Raw genomic sequence first — 17,661 nt, forward strand, 5'->3', positions numbered from 1 at the left:
AGTCAAACAGAATTTAAGAACAAAGGAATCATACTTCAATACTTACCAGACCCAGAGAGACAAACAACATGGCCTTCCTCTGACTCTTTGTGGGTCGTTTCAGAATTTCCCCAAGAGTGTGAGCCATGGGGTACCAGAGAGCTATTATTTTCTGATTGGGATTTACAGTTTAAGCTACCATTTTCATTTGCCTGTTGAAAGAATACATTAGCTTCATTAATTTTTTAAATTAAAAACAAACATTTTGAGGGGGAAAACATGGGAAGCAAAGAATGCCTTCTTTACAGAAGGATGCCTGATAATTAACATAGAAGGAATTGGAAAAATCACCATTATAACCACCAGTGTAATAATTGTTTCTGAGAGGCCTCAACGTGATACTAAAGCCAGTTCGTGAAAGGCTGTTGGGGCATAGGATGTTCACATGACCTTGATGTATCATCCCACAGATTACTTATTGATAACGAAGGGGGAAAGAAAGGCACCTTCACCAAGAGCTATTTGGCAGATACCACATTAACCAAGATTATCAATAGTGGGACATAAAGACTTACACATCTCCTGATGTGATGCAATAAGAAGTAACACAATATTGCCTATGTTTAATCTGTTCATGAGAAAAATCTTTAATCTGAATTCTTCCCAAAATGTTTAATCAGGAGAGAAAAAAGCAATCAGATATATATAGCTTCTAAGTCATTTTAGAAAACAATGAGCCTAGATTTTGCAAAAAGTTTTTCAATGACATGAAAGAACTACTCCAAATTTAAAGAATAAAGAGACATGACAACCAAATGCAAGTGTAATCCTTGATTAAATCGTGGATCAAAAACAATAAAAGGACATTTTGGAGACAACTGGGTAAATTTGAATATGGACTGTATATTAATTTAAACTACTGTATCAAAGTTAGATAACAGAATTATGATTACACAGGAAAATGTCCTTATTCACAGGAAATAAATGCTGACATTTCATTAGGATGAAATGTCATAATATCTGCAACTTACTTTCAAATGATCCAGGAAAAAAGTACATAACTTATGGAGGGACAAAGAAAATGCCAAGGGCCGGCCCCGTGGCTTAGCGATTAAGTGCGTGCGCTCCGCTGCTGGCGGCCCGGGTTCGGATCCCGGGCGCGCACCGACGCCCCGCTTCTCCGGCCATGCTGAGGCCGCGTCCCACATACAGCAACTAGAAGGATGTGAAACTATGACATACAACTATCTACTGGGGCTTTGGGGAAAAAGAAAGAAATAAATAAAATTATAAAAAAAAAAAAAAAAGAAAAGAAAATGCCAAGATGGCAAAATGTCACCAATTGGTTAATCTGGATAAGGGGTATATAAATACTGTACTACTAATTTTTCTGTATGTGGGGGAAAGGTAAGAGGAAGCAGGAAAGGACGAGAAAGGTATTTCTCATCAGTTTATATCTGGTAAAAACAAGAGTACAAATAAAACCAAAAGTGTAAGTTTTATGTTAATATCCAATGACACCAATAATAATTTTCTAATGTCAAATTTCTGAAAAACCATAAAGACTGGAAGATACCTGACTAGGATCACTTGTAGGTAACTTAAAATCTTTTTCTGGAGGTTCCTGTCCCTCCAGGTCTTCATATATCATTCCTGGAATTGCCAGCTGTTCAAAATAAGCCTCCAAATGATCATCATAAAACTCTTCATCATCAATATCATCATCTATGGTAAAATGGAGAAAAAACAGGACAAGATTTAAAGTAATGACTGAAAAAGTAGAAAAAGGGCAGATTATTCAGAAAATGGTATGGCAAATGGCTAACTATCAAAAAAGGATAGTTAAGCCTATCATAGGAGAAGTAAAAATAAATCCTAGGTGAATTAATGATTAAATGTAAAATGAAACTCAAACAATATTGATCTTGAGAAAGAAGGAACTAAGGAAAAAAGATATAACAAAGTTGAACACTGATAGATATGACTAAAAAATATTCAACCACCACCAAAACCAAAAAGTTGTAAACAAACCAATACAACAACACTGACTGTGGTTTTCAACAACACTGACTGTGGTTTTCAGTGTTCTAACACCCAGCCCAGCGAGGGCAAGACAAAATTACAACTCTCAATCACTAATGGTATTGTAAGTTGTCACTGCCTTTTCAAGAGGATAATTTTGTAATCAACATTAAAAGCCTTAAAAATGCTCATAATCTTTGACTTAGCTATTTCATCTCTAAGAACCTAGATTACTAGAACAAAGATCTGTATAAATTAAGGTCAACAATTCCTTATGCACACTTCCAAAATCCAAAAATATCTAAAAACACTGACAGCAAAATCTGTCCTGAATTTATAGATTCTATTTATCCCACTCAACTCATCAGCCTGGCCTTCAAAGCTATGAATAATTTGGTCCCTGCCTACTATTCTGGGTTTATCCCCCAATTCAGCCTCCTATAGGTGCTATAAATCTGCCACACGAAACCACTGGCTATTCCCCAAACATGTTCTATATGCCCCAACCTTTGGGCCTTCGATGAAGCTGTTCCCGCTTCCTGAACTGTACCTCTCCTCCCATGTCTATGTTAGGGCATATCACAGACAAGCCAGGGCATATCACAGACAAGCCTTTGCAAGAAAGAGGAAAAATCGCATCCTCTTTCAATAAAGCTTCACAGATACTTTTCTCAATCAAAATTAACATGCCACTCTCCTATGATCCCCACAGTTGGTACTGTTGAGATATACTCAATATAGTCCGAGATTCAGCTATGCATCTCTTTTCTTATTTGGCAAGTCTTTTAGAGAACAGAGGCTAAATATTTCATTGTTCCCCAATTTCTTAACATAGTGCTTTATACTGAGTGGCACCTAAGGTGACTACTTTGTACCTTCATGACATTAAACTGAGGGATGAGCATAATCACGTCAGGATTGATACACAGGAATAAGTGGTTGGTTTTTTTCTTTGCTGAAGAAGATTTGCCCTGAGCTAACATCTGTTGCCAATCTTCCTCTTTTTGCTTGAGGAAGATTTGCTCTGAGCTAACATCTGTGCCAATTTTCCTCTACTTTGTATGTGGGCCACCACCACAGCATGGCTGCCAACGAGTGGTGTAGGTCCACGCGAGGGAACTGAACCTGGGCCACCAAAGCAGAGCATGCCAAACTTAACCACTAGGCCACAGGGCCAGCCCCCAGGAATAAGTTTTTAAAAATCCCATCACTTAACAGAAGTAGCCACTTGAGTGCTGGTAAGTAGGAGGTAAAGGAGAAGCCTAAGAAACAAAAAGCTGGCATAATAACTACTTTCAATGAAGCAGAAAGATGTAGAGTGGCAAGAAAAGACTACGAAAACACAAGTTACTTTACAGTACCAGAAGAACCTTCCAAGCTTGTCAGTGACATAAGTTTCTCATTTTCTATTAAACTAGTATGGCTTAATTCATTGCTTGGATTCTTATCTTCAAAACGTTTTCCAGCATCAGGAACAACAATCTATAAAAAAATAACATGCAAATAAGAGAAGCACACTCACTGCTTTGAAGACCATATTTCAAGGCTGCAAAAAAAAAAAAAAAAAAAAGGACCCCCAGTGTGCTCAGTATCTGTAATTCACAATTTAGGCAAGGAAGGGCTAGTAGTTTTATATGTATTAATACCTTTCTTTCTGCTCCCATGCCATCCCCTCTCCCAACTCATCCAATGAGACGTTAACGGTCAAATTGTGTGCATATGCTCGGAGGACCTAGTAATATAGTTAGTATACTAATACACAACTGAATTTGAGCAACACAAGACTTGTGATAGGAAGTGAAGATAACAGCAAAGTCGGACTCAGCAACTTACACCGGAACAATCGATTTCTCCGCTCCTCAACCCAGGGACCATGTAACCCTAAGGGCACAGAGCAGTTTGCTAAGGACACTCAAGGCCCAGAATAAAATAAACGTTTCTGGGCTGGCCCTGTGGCGCAGCAGTTAAGTGCGCACACTCCGCTGCTGGCGGCCTGGGTTCGGATCCCGGGAGTGCACCAATGGACCGCTTGTCAGGCCATGCTGTGGCGGCGTCCCATATAAAGTGGAGGAAGACGGGCACAGATGTTAGCCCAGGGCCAGTCTTCCTCAGCAAAAAAGAGGAGGACTGGCATGGATGTTGGCTCAGGGCTGATCTTCCTCACAAAAAAAAATAAAATAAAATAAAATTTTAAACAAATTAAAAAAATAAAATAAACGTTTCCTTCTAAGTGTCGATTTTATTTCATGATCATATTAAATATAAACCAAACAATACCATCTTAACAATTAGATTGCAAAATGCACACTAATTCTTAAGATAGAAACATTGGCTCTCAATGTAATTGCACAATTGCACACAGCATAACGGTGCTGAGTTATGCTCATAAAGGTCTAGGGCACCAAGGGCTATTGTTGTGGAATATAAGCTCTGAATCTGAAATTTTTCATAAAAAAAAATTAGAGAAAATCTATATGAAAAAGAACAATATGTAAAATATCTCTGCCTTTCTGGTCATGACTGCTACTGAGAACTCCATCCACTCTGCCATGCTTGGTGCCTTACACATGGCCAACTTAACTAAACAGACCCTGGAAAACGTCTCTATTCTGATAAAGTGGTATAGCTCTCACTGTTTAGACAATGAGACCTACAAAAACATTTCCTTCACTGCCATGGCAGCCTAGACAGTCAAAGTAAATCAAAAGTCAAATGCAGTAGCGGCTCCCTCTGGTCTAAGGTTTTCTCATATATTTCTTTTCCTCCCACTCTCACTTTTTCTTCCCCTTTTTATCAAGTATCTCATGTTTCTACACTTATTTTGCTGTTTTCCAGTTTTATGGTCCCTCTCTTTTATTATCAATGATTTCTAATACTTTTAGGAAGTCAATTCTTCCACCATCCTAAGAAAATAAATTACCTACCATATGGAAAAGTTATGTTCTCTCTCTTTAGAAACCATTTTTTATAAATGTTCTAAAATTAAGCAAGTGAAGTGTAATTTGTTAAAGAATAAGAATTAAATTCAATGTTTAAGAAATCATGCTTTCTGACAATTTCAATTTGACTATACCTGAACTTCCTCTAAAAACACATCTATCACACTTGAAAGTTATTAGTGGTTACATACAGGGAGCAAGCGTACAGAGCAGGAGTCGACAAACATTTTCTGTAAAAGGCCAGATAGTAAATTATTCCAGGTTCTGCCAGCCATACAGTCTCTGTCACAACTTCTCAACTCAGCAGTTGTAGCACAAAAGCAGCCATAAACAATACGGAAACAAATGGGCATAGCTGTGTTCTGATACAACTTTACAAAGACAGGCAGCAGATTGGATTTGGACAATGAGCTACAGTTTGCCAACCCCTGGCATTGGGAAATAACTCTTACTTTAGACCCTTTTATAATCACTTTATAAAAATAATCTTAAAAATTCTTAGAAAAGTAAAATAAAACAAAAATTACATCTCCTTTTACAAGTTTTAAAAAGTTCTTAGTTTATATTTTATAAACAAGTCTCATAAATATGAGATTACAGGCCTGAAATCCCAGTTCACTGTTTATGTTGGACATAAACTGTTGATCTACTTAGCACCCCTTCCTTTGAAGAGCCCATCTCTTCATACTTCATGTGGTCCTGCTGGGGTCGCCAGTCACATTCCTCTATCTGTGCACATATACACACTGATGCACATGTATACACATACACACACAGACACACAGAAGTGGACATAAGGTCCAGGGTCATAAATCAGAGTACTTTATCCCAACCCACCCCAGCACAGTGATTTAAACAGGCAAAGATGTATGACCCGGGTGAGCTCAGTAGAGTTGTCTTATTTATTTTTTTTAATTTACCCTCAAAAAAAGATCACACTCTTCTTTTTTGATCACAAATGTTAGAAGTGTAGACCTACAAATGCAGATAGCCTCCCTATCATTCAACAAATTATTGAGCGCCAACTATGTGCCAGGCACTCAAGACACAATAAACAAAGCAAAGAGAAACCCTTACCCTCGTGGAGTCAACTTTCTAGAGGAAGCCAGCATGAAGTGAAGTAGAGAAGAGGTGGAGACAGTCCTGACGACACATGAAGCCCAGGAATACATAGTCCCTGGGCTCAACTTCCTAGTTACTTGAAGCAGTAGGTTGGATTTCTGCTCTTTACAAGTAGAAGACTTCTAACTAATATTAATACTACTCAGCACTTATATATGTCAAATAGGAACTTTCACTCTCCTAATAATACTCTAGAAATTGATAACAAACATATAAGAGATTACCTTGTTATCCTTATTATTCATCCATGATCGTAAACAAAAATCAACAGGTGAGTCTGTTTAAGACAACAAAAACAAAAACTGAGAGACCAAGTTATTTTATCAACAAAATATACAATAATACCTAATAATAGCAAATTAATGAACTAAACACTCTTCCCTTGAAACAGAACGGAGCACTTTCAAATAATGGTATAGGGGCTGGCCTGGTGGCAGAGTGGTTAAGTTCATGCACTCCGCTTCGGTAGCCCAGGGTTCACAGGTTCAGATCCTGGGCACGGACTTATGCACCACTTATCAAGCCATGCTGCGGCGGCATCCCACATATAAAGTAGAGGAAGATGGACACAGATGTTAGCCCAGGGCCAGTCTTTCTCAGCAAAAAGAGTAGGATTGGCAACAGACGTTAGCTCGGGGCTAATCTTCATCACCAAAAAAAATAATAATAATTGTATAGTAACCCATCATCGGTTAAATTAAAAAACTGTCGGGGGCTGGCCTGGTGGTGCAAGCGGTTAAGTGCACGCATTCTGCTGCAGTGGCCCAGGGTTTGCCGGTTCGGATCCCAGGCGCGCACCGACACACCGCTTGGCAAGCCATGCTGTGGCGGCGTCCCATATAAAGTGGAGGAAGATGGGCATGGATGTTAGCCCACGGCCAGTCTTCCTCAGCAAAAAGAGGAGGATTGGCAGATGTTAGCTCAGGGCCGATCTTCCTCACACAAAAAAAAAACTGTTACAGTGGGGAAGCGTAAAAAATTATACATATGCCATAAAAACTTAAATATGAATCTAATCAAGCCTTTAAAGCTAACTTCTGCTTTATAGAGGATATGGGGAAGAAGGAAACAAAAAAAAATGACACTATGAGTAAGCAAACAGACAAATCCAAATAGTGGGACAAGCTACAGGGTGACTGACCTCGCTTTCCTCAACAAGGCAATGACTTGAGAGATACAACAACAAATGTACTGTAACGTAATATAACCTTCCTTGGATCTCAATTCAAGCAAACTAACTGAGATAGTAAATTGAATATGGACTAGAGTACTATATGATGATAAAAGAACCGTTAAGTTTGTTAGCAGTGTTAATACAGCACCGTGATTATGTAAGAAAATGTCCCTATTTTTAGAGATGCATACTAAAATATGTAGAAATAATCCTTTGGAATTTTAAAATATCAGGAAAAAGGTAACAAAAAAACAGAAGAGATGAAGCATGTGTGGCAAAATCTTACACTAACAAACTAAGGGATGGGTATATGGGGAGTTTTTTGTTAACTGATATAAAATTTACATACCATAAAATTACCCTTTTAAAGTGTACAATTCAGTGGTTTTTAGTACTTTCACAAGATTGTGCAAGGTTATCACTCTCTACTTCCACAATATTTTCATCACTCCAGAAAGAAACACTGTACCCATTAGCAATCACCACCCATGGAATCATACAGCATGTGGCCTTTTGTAAGTCTATCTTCTTTCACTTAACATAATATTTTCCAAGTTCATCCACATTATAGCATATATCAATACTTCACTCCTTGTTATGGCTGAATAATACTCCATTGTATAGAAATACTACATTTGTTTATCCATTCAGCAGTTGATGGAGATCTGAGTTGTTTCAAATTCTTGGCTCCTGTGACTAATGCTGCTATGAACATTCATGTACAAGTTTTTGTGTGGACATGTGTTTCCATTTCTGTTGGGTCATACACCTAGGACTGGAATTGCTGGGTCACACAGTAACACTATGTTTAATGTTTTGAAGAACTGTCAAACTATTTGCCATAGCAGTCGCACCATTTTACATCCCCAACAGCAATGGATGAGGGTTTCAATTTCTCCATATCCTCATCAACACTTGTTTTTTCCCATCTTTTTGACTATAACTATTCTACTAGGTGTCATGGTTTTGATCTGCATTTCCCTGATACCTAAAGATGTTGAGTATCTTTTCATGTGCTTACTGGCCATCAATACAATTTCTTTAGAGAAATGTCTATTGACATTCTTTGCCTATTTACAGTATTGGGTTGTCTTTCTATTGAGTTTTAAGACTTCATATATTCTGGAAGCTAGTCTTTTATCGTATACATGATTTGCAAATATTTTCTCCCATCTTTGGGTTGCCTTTTCACTGTCTTGATAGTATCTTTTGAATCACAAAAGTTTTCAATTTTGATGAAATCTAGTTTATCTATTTTTTCTTTTATTGCTTGTGAGGGTAAGGAGTTAATACCATTCTCTCTACTTTCATATATATTTGATATTTTTCATCAAGAAATACAAAAATCCATTGAAATTTTTAACTTAAACATATAAATGCACACTCATTCATCCATCTTATAATAAGGGCACAAGCAAGGCTTTTTGAGTACTGAACCACAGTTTGGAATTACATGGTATCTTTGCTACATTAGCCCATAATACATCGTTTTCAATTTCCAGTTTTGATTTCTTTGAAGAGAATGCAGAGTACTTAAAAGCAATGTGACAGCAGAAGCTTGTAAATTTATTTATTCAATTTAATATTTTACAACTTTCCCCACATTTTTGTAGTTTCTTTCCCAGATCTAATTTGATAGCCATTTTCAAATGACTCCAAAGCATTCAACTTGGTTTTCTTAGAAACAACTTCTTTTAGAATTTATACTTCACCAGGTTATATAAAAACAAGTTTAGGAACAAAAATAACTGTTGATAACAATACAAATTAATTGGTGGGCAGAAAGGAGTATTAGAAACAGTCTCCTTGTCTTGAATATAAAATATGCTGTGACCATCAGACAGCATGGTTTCCAACGGAAAGGAGATTTCAGCTTAATCAGTAAAGACAATTAAGAGGCTTTTTCCTATAAAAGTATTATAAACTTGATATTAATAGGTAAATGCCAAACCAAAACATTTTCAGCTTAGCATATGAGAGCTTCAGATAAATACTTGTACAAAGATAGAGAAATGAGAAAAGAAATTAAAATACACACATTAACAAATAATTTCTAATAGTTCAGTACCTTGCACTTGTTCCAGTGGTGAAATCTGACCAAAAAGATCTTGGCTCGGAAAGGATTTTGCAGTTTTAGTTTGCTCCTCTTCTGTTCTTGCTGTATCTCTTTGAAAAGCTGACTCTTTGAGGACAGCATCTGACAAATGTTGACTTTCCATATAGCTCTTTTTCTTAGATACAGAACTTTTTTATTAGGGCAGAATAATAATGAAATGTTAGTTACCTTGGGTAATCTACAGATTATCTATCAATCAGTTATGTATTTCATCTCTCAAAAAGAAAAAAATGGATACAGTGAAAAGAAATATTTCTGGGACTAGCCAGAAACTACAACTGGTAACACTGTGAGTGTCCTGGGGACGGCATCATTATTTTGGGTCCAGTGCTGTAGTCTACCAAAATCAGGTAGAATACCATTTTGCTACTCTGCCTCTCAAGTGATAAAATGAGGTTTTTTTCTTTATCAAATAAGTATCTCTGAATCTATCATAGCTAAAGAAAAACTCAGCTTTCTAAAAACAAGATAGACTTAAAGGATACTAGTATATTTGCCAAATAGTCAGGCAATTCTCTGAATTACTAAATGCTTTAAAAGTGGTACTCTTAGCCCCTGTCACTGTTCTCGTCCCCATCTTTCTGTCTACCTCTGTTGTTTTATATATGGATGAAAATGTTTTCCATTAAAGACAATTTTCCTTCCAATCTACTGCAAAAGATCTTGGGTCTGTCGTAGCTTTCACCAGCAACAGGAGGGGTAGGAATGCCACCTCAGGAAAAAGCATCTAAATACAACAAATTCATCATTTGACACACTGATACCTAGGGCCAGGCTTAGACCTGGACAGGATACATGAAAAGAAAATAGCCCTTCCACATATTCCAAATCATAACCCTTTGTGCCTGAGGCAACTCCCCAACTTTAATTTACTTCCCAGTTTCTCCATCTCTTCATTGGAGCTATAGTACATGGAAAGCCATTAGCTTAATCCCAAGGTGCGTTCATAGGTAGGCAAAGCAAAGTTTCACTCCAAATAGAAGCTGAGTAAAAGACAGGGCAGGGTAGGTGGAAAGACTACAAATGGATACAAAGTCCTGTGGTTGAAAAGACAGAAAGAAAGAGGTGGGGGGAGGCAAGACGGTAACATAAAATAAACAAAAAATAAGTCAGGATATTTAGGTTAATTTTCATATTTTAAAGCCCTCCCCTGAGAAAAGCATGTAGTGTGACCATTAGAACTTTAGGATAACAGAGACAGTTAAGGGCACTCTAAATTAACTACCACTACCCCTCGCCAAAAAACCTACTTTCTCAAACCTATAGCTTTCCATTGTTTTTATTAGCACAGCAGAATTTCTCAAATCAAGTCATAAGCTTCAAGTAAAAGTGGCAAGAGCGACTTCCAGGAGTCCACTAAAATGACAGTAAGGATGTCTATAAAAGTAAAGTCATCTGGATGAGAGCTACCATTCCTAGCCCAAGCTTACCTCAGATTCTAGAATCTGAAAAGCAGATGGGGTATGCAGGAGAAAAGACAGCTGTGGTCCAGAACAAGAATAAAAGGGCCCAGAAGCAGAAAACAAATCTGCCAGGAAGAAGCGCAGAAATGTTTCCGGACTACAGTGAGGAGGAGGACAGGAGGGAGTCAGGATGAGAGAGCAGAGAGAAGGGCTGACCGAAAGTCTATCAGATGACCGTGCCAGGCAGTATTCCTCTCCTGCTCCTCAACCCACACAAACAACACAGCAGTGTCAATGTGACACTGAACACCTGGGAAGAAGGTTCTTCTCCAGACAAGCCATATGAAATGCCTGTGCAGAAAGAAGCTATGGTGGTGACAGCAGCCCAGAATAAGGCGTTAAAACACCCAGCACGAACTTAAGACTCTCAGCCTGCTCGCCCTAAAGTGCAGCTGGCCAGGAGCACCGCCCAACTCACACGGAGACCTGAGAGAAATGAGACCTGGACACACAACAGCCGAGGACGCCTACACTAGCAACCTAGAGAGCAGCCACAAATCAGAAACAGGAGAAGGAGCAGCTCGAGAGATAAAAAGAAAGATGAAAAACTAAATAAATAACCCCAGAGACAAGGAATAATTTATAGAACTTTGAAAAATCTCAATTAGAATTCTCAGAAACATTCAAGTAGCTATTACATCCACAAAAAGGGGCCATTATAAAAAAATGAAAGAACAGAAAAAAATAGCTCTCAAAGTTATGATTGCCAAATGATTTAATAGAAGGGTAGAAAAAATTAGGAACTTATCCAGAACATTGTCTTTTTGCACTGAAAACAGAAAAAAATAGAGGGAAAAAAAGAAAATAGATCGACCCAGGCAGTCCAAAATAGTAGTTCCAGAAAGAGAAGACAGAAAAATAGAAGAAAATTGCCAATATAATAATAATTACCTAGAACTAAAGCACACAAATCCCTGAATTGATGCCAATTAGAATTTAGTGAATGGGGGAAAAAAACCCACCCACCAGGACTTTACAATCCTCAGGGAGGATTCTAAGTTTCTAGAGCGAAAAAAGTAGTTCAGATACAAAGGATCAAGTATCAAAACGAAATCAGGCTTCTCATACTATGCAGCAATGCCTTCAAAACTTTGTGAATATTATTTTCATCTTTAAATTCAATCTTCAGCTAAAATATTTATTAATTCCAAGGTTAAAATAGACATTGGAAACACACAAATTTCACCCTCCTCCAGAAGAAGTCACTGTAGCCGTCCCTCACACAGGGACTAACACCATGGCTCTGCAGGCTGTGGACTCGTCATCACAGTAAGCACAAGAAGCCCTCGTACTCAGACTAACAACCCAGGTCTTCAGATTACTCAATAGAGGCACGTGCTATAGCCCCAAAGCACTTGCCTCTCCTCCAACAGCAGTCAAAAGTGAGGCCAGTACACTGTGTCTAGGACTCCACCTCACCAGGTCTCCTATCTTGCATTAACAGGGGCCAACAAGACCACTTCCCCAGACCTCCTTGCCTCCATCAAAAACAGTCAAGAGGTTACTTCCAATAGTCCCCTCCCCTCCCCCCATACCCACTGTTTTATCACCAACATCAGTTTAGTGGGACTAACTTCATGATGCCCTTTGTCCCTATTTATTTCAGTCCCTACAGTAAGCCCAGGACTCCTTACTGCTGGCATTCTAAGCTCCATAAGACTGCACATCCCCTCTCTTCGCTCCCCAACAAACCAACCCCTTCTACTGTGCCTTCTAGAAGGTACAATGCTGGATCAGCAAAATCTTGTTATTCCTGAACCCCTTCTTTGAACATTCCTTTTACCTCATTGCCCTAATGAAAACATGGTTGTCCTGTAAGGATACTGTTTCCCCTACGCTCTGTCAAATGGGGACTGTTGTCTCTCTCACAGCCTTGGTCTCACTGAGTGGAGATGGAATACATACGTATCCGTCAGTATATGTCCCCTCAGTACCACTTCCAGATCACTCTCCTGAAAGTCTCCCAGCTTGGAATCATCTACTAGCCCTCAAGTCATCTGCCTTAGTACCACAACTCTATAATCCTTTGACCCCACCTAAGCCTCCAATCCATTCATACTGCCACATTCCACTCTCCCTCATCCTTTTGATATCCTCTCCTCTACCTTAACCTAAATCCAATGGCCATTCATCATACACCCTCAACTCCCTTGTCCCTCACTGCCTGCATCAAACTACAAGCCTGGTTAAACCAAACATCACAATCACACTGAGCAGTCTCACACTAAATTCATGACCATGATCCTCAACTGTCTGACAATCGTACTATTTCCTTTGTCCTTTCACTTTCCCATACTCCCATATGATTATTTTATATCTCTCTTTCAAACCAACTCCTCCTCACTGAGTTGATGGCCATGCCTCTCACTTCACTGAGAAAGCTGAAGCACTACAACTTCCACACATTCTTACCACCACATGCACCCACATATTCCACCTTCCCACCTGCTAATACAGAGGAACTATCCATGGTCCTACCCCTCTAAAGTCATTTTCTCCACTGCACGTCAGATCCTAGCCTCTCTTATTTACACAAAGACTCTGCTCCAGCAATTCTCTTCTCTTTCTATGTAATCAAATTTTCCCTTTCCAGGAGATCATTCTATTACCATGTAAACATGCAGTAACTTCTCCCACCACAAAAAAGAAAAACTTTTCTTGATCCACTACACCAACGAGCCATCACAGCTCCACTTCTCTGCTCTCTTTTGCAGCAAAACTCCACGAATTGTCTACTCTCACTGTCCTATACTCCTATACTAACCTCCTATTCTCTTCTAAATTCACCCTACTATGCAATTGTGCCTCTCCCTACTTCCACCAAAACCACTTGTCAGGGTTAGCAATGACCTAATCAACGCTAATTCCAATGGTCACTTCTTAGTCCTCATTTTATCTGACATAATTGGATGAATCTCTTCTTTTATATATGTTCTTCACATGGCTTCCAGATACTCTTCGTTTTCTTCCTACCTCTGATCACTAATTCTTATCTCTATGTGTGTTCCTTCTTTCCCCAACTTCTTAATTTTGAAGCACCCCGAAGATCAGGCCTCAGCGCCCTTCTCTTCTCCATCTACCTCACTCCCTTGATAACCCAACCTCCAAAGAGGTCTTCCTGGCTCCAGTTTGGCCTCCCAACAGTCTGTTTTCCACACAGTAGCCAGAGTGAGGCTTTAAAAACATAATTAAAATGGAACCCTCTGATGGGTTCCCCTCTCACTCAAAGTCAAAGTCCTTGCTCACCCCATTCCAGCCTCCTTCCTGTTCTTTGAAGATACTGGAGATGCTCCTACCCTAGTGTCTTTACGCTGGTTACACCCTCTACCTGAAATCCTCGTCCTCCTGATGTCCGCATGGCTAACTCCCTCCTTCAAGTCTCTGCTCACATCTTACACCTCCTCAATAAGATCCACATTGACCACTACCTTCTGCCTTCCTAATAATCCTCCTCATCATGTTCTATTTTTTTCTAGCACTTTTCCCTTCTAATATACTATAAAGTTGTATATTTTAATGTCTTTTTAATATCTGTTTTGTTCACTGGTATTTCTTAAGCACTTGGAGAAAAGTACCTGGCACATAGTAGACACTCAGTCAAAAATACACATTGAATGAATGAATATATAAAGAGTTAATTCTTCAACGTATAGGAAGTGCTTATATCTAAATGTTATCAAGAGACAATTCAGAACAGAAACAAAAGTAATGAATAAATATTTAAGTATGTTCAATCCATAAATACTCAATTACAAATTCAAACACAGAAAACTTTAAGACTACCTGTAATACCACCATCAATAGACAACTACAATGTACATTTTGGTTTATAGCCTTTCAGACTTTCTTCTATGCATTTTTGCATGTGTATAAACTTCTTTACTTCTAAAATTAAAGATTAAAAATAATACCACCAAATGTTGAGGAGGGCTCAGAGTAATAGGCATTCTCACGTACGTCTTCTAGTGGAAGTGTCAACTGGCACAAGTCTTCTAAAGAGCAATGTGGTAGTTTGTAATGGTCTTCAAAATTAAATATTCTTAACTCAGCAATTTCAATTCTAGGAATTTATCTCAATAAAATAATCTTCTAGGTATGCAAAATATATGTATAAATAAAGAAGTTCATTAAATTTATAATAGCAAAATTCTAATAATCTAAATGCCTCACATGGTAGAGCCATTAACATTATGTCACATATCTTTAAATGTAATTGAAAGATGGGCACAATATATTAATTTTTAAAAGTTACAAACAGTATGTACAGTTTAATCCTATTTTTGTAAAAAAATTATACACACACACACACACACGTATACATGCACAGAAAACAGTCTGGAAGACTATAAATAAAAATGTAATCAACCACTATTCTCTAGTTAGTGGGATTATAGACCTTTATTGTCTTCCTTATAATTCTCTGTATTTTCCACTTTTTTCAATGAGCATATATTACTTTTGGAATCAGAAAAAGTATTTTGAAAGACTACAAGTGTTTGTGATTAAAATCATATAAAGAAAACTCTTAAAGATTTTTATAATTAGAATTAATCAACATAGAGACAGAGATTGGACTGGTGGTTACCAGAGGCGAACGGGGGAGGGAGGAGGGCGAAAAGAATAATTCGGCACAAGTGTGTGGTGATGGGTTGTAGTTAGTATTTGGGTGGTAAACATTATGTAATCTATGCAGAAATAGAAGCATAATGATGTACACCTGAAATTTATACAATGTTATAAACCAATGTTACTGCAATAAACAAAAATTTAAAAAAAAAAGAATTAATCAGAGACACAATCACACTTTCATTTTCCACAAGACATAGTGAGACTTGCTTTTAACACAGTGAAAGCAAGACGAAGGTATGAACTTACTCATCATCCTGGAAGCTAAGCTGTAACTTCTCTCTTGGTTCAGCTTCACTCTGGCTACTGGGAGATGACTCAGATGGAATGGAAAATATCCCTTCTACTAAATAAGATGCCTGGTTCTCAGAATACCTACACCAAAAAAAAAGTGTGTTTTAGTTGTTAATAGTTAAATTATGCACATTTAAAATTCACAATGTCATGAGGCTGCAGGATTGTAAAACCAACCACCAGGGGATAAAAATAAATAGGGCCCCTAATGTTTAAAACCATCATCCTATGTGCAAAGCGCTGAAAACCTGTGGATCTGCAAGGGGGTGTATATGTATTAAACAAGAGAGTCACAAAAATCTTAAAGCTAAAAGAATTTTTATGGAGTTAATCCAACCCCTTCATTCCAAAGGTAAAGTTGATGTTCCTTACCAAATGTTAGGTTGGCAGGAGGAATGAAAAGTAGCTAGATATGTAAGCATGGGCAAATACTCATTACACAAGATGGGTGAACTGTACACACCACATTTGGAGATACGACACAAACTGCCAGCCACCAGTAAGGATGAACTAATACAGATACAAAACGCTATGGACAGAAGAAACAATCAGTAGACCAAAACGTCATTGGTGCTCAATCCCAAACCCACCCACCCCTGATAAGACAATGGAATAAGGAACGGCCAAGTTTTTTTAACATATTTTCTACATTATTTTTACATATATGGCCATCTCCCTGAGATAAAGCAAAAGCTCAAGCTTGGTTGAGAAATTTTACATGAGTAATAGCATATTTTAGGCTTTATGGACCTAAAAACAAATCATTTGTTCAAACAATTCTCACCTGTTATCCGTGCTGGATTTATTTCTAGCAAGTGTGGAAACAGCAACAGGCAAGCCAAGATTTGAAGAAAGAGTGACATTTTCCAAAGTCCCGCTATTACCAAGTAATGAATTAGTTAGAAAACTCGGAAATGACTCTTCAGTTATACCTCGAAAATCTTCCATCTCACTGCAACAATAAAAGTATTTTTATAAATCAAATATTTAATATAAAACATCTTCAAATGATTAACAGTACAAGTCTCATAAATCTTAGAAAACTGATAAATCTTAGGAAAAAATCATTTTTGGGGAACAGCACTAAGAGGGGATACTATTAGCAAGCATTCTGAGGTAAAGTAATTCTCAGAATACTTTGCTACTTTATAGCTGAGAATATAAATATCAAACTATCTTCCTATAATTAACATAATAATGACATACAACATAGCTTAATTTACTCTTGGATTGCTGTAGCAAGGAATAAGAATTACAAATTTGTCTACTAAAGGAGAAAAGAAGGCACAACACTGATGGTTTATACAGATGATTTTAGGACGTACTTAAAAGTTTACTAGTTGGGTACTCATTCTAACATGGAATAGAAAAAACAGAACCAGCAAAATCTAGCCCCTGAGTTCAGAGACTACTATTAAGGATGAGTAAATGGTTTAAAAAATGAGTCCATTCAGGGCCGGCCCGATGGCACAGTGGTTAAGAGCACGCGCTCTCCTTCGGCGGCCCGGGGTTCGCAGGTTCGGATCCCAGGCATGCACCGACGCACCGCTTGTCAAGCCATGCTGTAGCAGCATCCCATATAAAGTAGAAGAAGATGGGCATGGATATTAGCCCAGAGCCAATCTTCCTCAGCAAAAAAGAGGAAGGTTGGCATCAGATGTTAGGTCAGGGCTGACCTTCCTCTTCAAAAAAACTGAGTCCATTCAAAGAAAAGTTTTAAGTTCAAGTATATTCCGCACATGAACAAGGCAAAAATGGTAAAAGAGGTACACCGAGGACTAAGTCTAGAAAACACTGGCACAGAATCTATACTACTCATAGAGAACCTCCAGCCCACATTGGCCATTGGTTCAACTTGACCCTGATCACAGTATTCAGGAGATGTTACTCAATCTCAAAAATATTTCTCACTGCTTATCATGAAAG

At 38.1% G+C, this 17,661-nt stretch overlaps 1 protein-coding gene across 19 annotated transcripts in view; it reads right to left on the reverse strand.

Annotated features, from left to right (window-relative positions):
* LOC131415265 (nucleoporin SEH1) overlaps positions 1–17,661 on the reverse strand; it is a 162,328-nt gene that overhangs the window by 107,259 nt on the left and 37,408 nt on the right. For all 19 annotated transcript variants that reach the window (XR_009222387.1, XM_058556739.1, XM_058556737.1 and 16 more), the window contains 7 exons: positions 16,520–16,687; positions 15,691–15,816; positions 9,305–9,480; positions 6,287–6,339; positions 3,363–3,483; positions 1,556–1,704; positions 47–191 (listed from right to left, as the gene is read on the reverse strand). Coding sequence is in view for 18 of the 19 variants with exons in the window: in XM_058556739.1 (XP_058412722.1) it covers positions 47–191; positions 1,556–1,704; positions 3,363–3,483; positions 6,287–6,339; positions 9,305–9,480; positions 15,691–15,816; positions 16,520–16,687 (938 nt within the window). In the remaining variant the exon portion in view is untranslated. The remainder of the gene's footprint in view (positions 1–46; positions 192–1,555; positions 1,705–3,362; positions 3,484–6,286; positions 6,340–9,304; positions 9,481–15,690; positions 15,817–16,519; positions 16,688–17,661) is intronic.

The sequence above is a fragment of the Diceros bicornis genome, chromosome 16 (assembly GCF_020826845.1).
Source record: "Diceros bicornis minor isolate mBicDic1 chromosome 16, mDicBic1.mat.cur, whole genome shotgun sequence".
In the NCBI taxonomy this organism is placed as follows: Eukaryota; Metazoa; Chordata; class Mammalia; order Perissodactyla; family Rhinocerotidae; genus Diceros; species Diceros bicornis.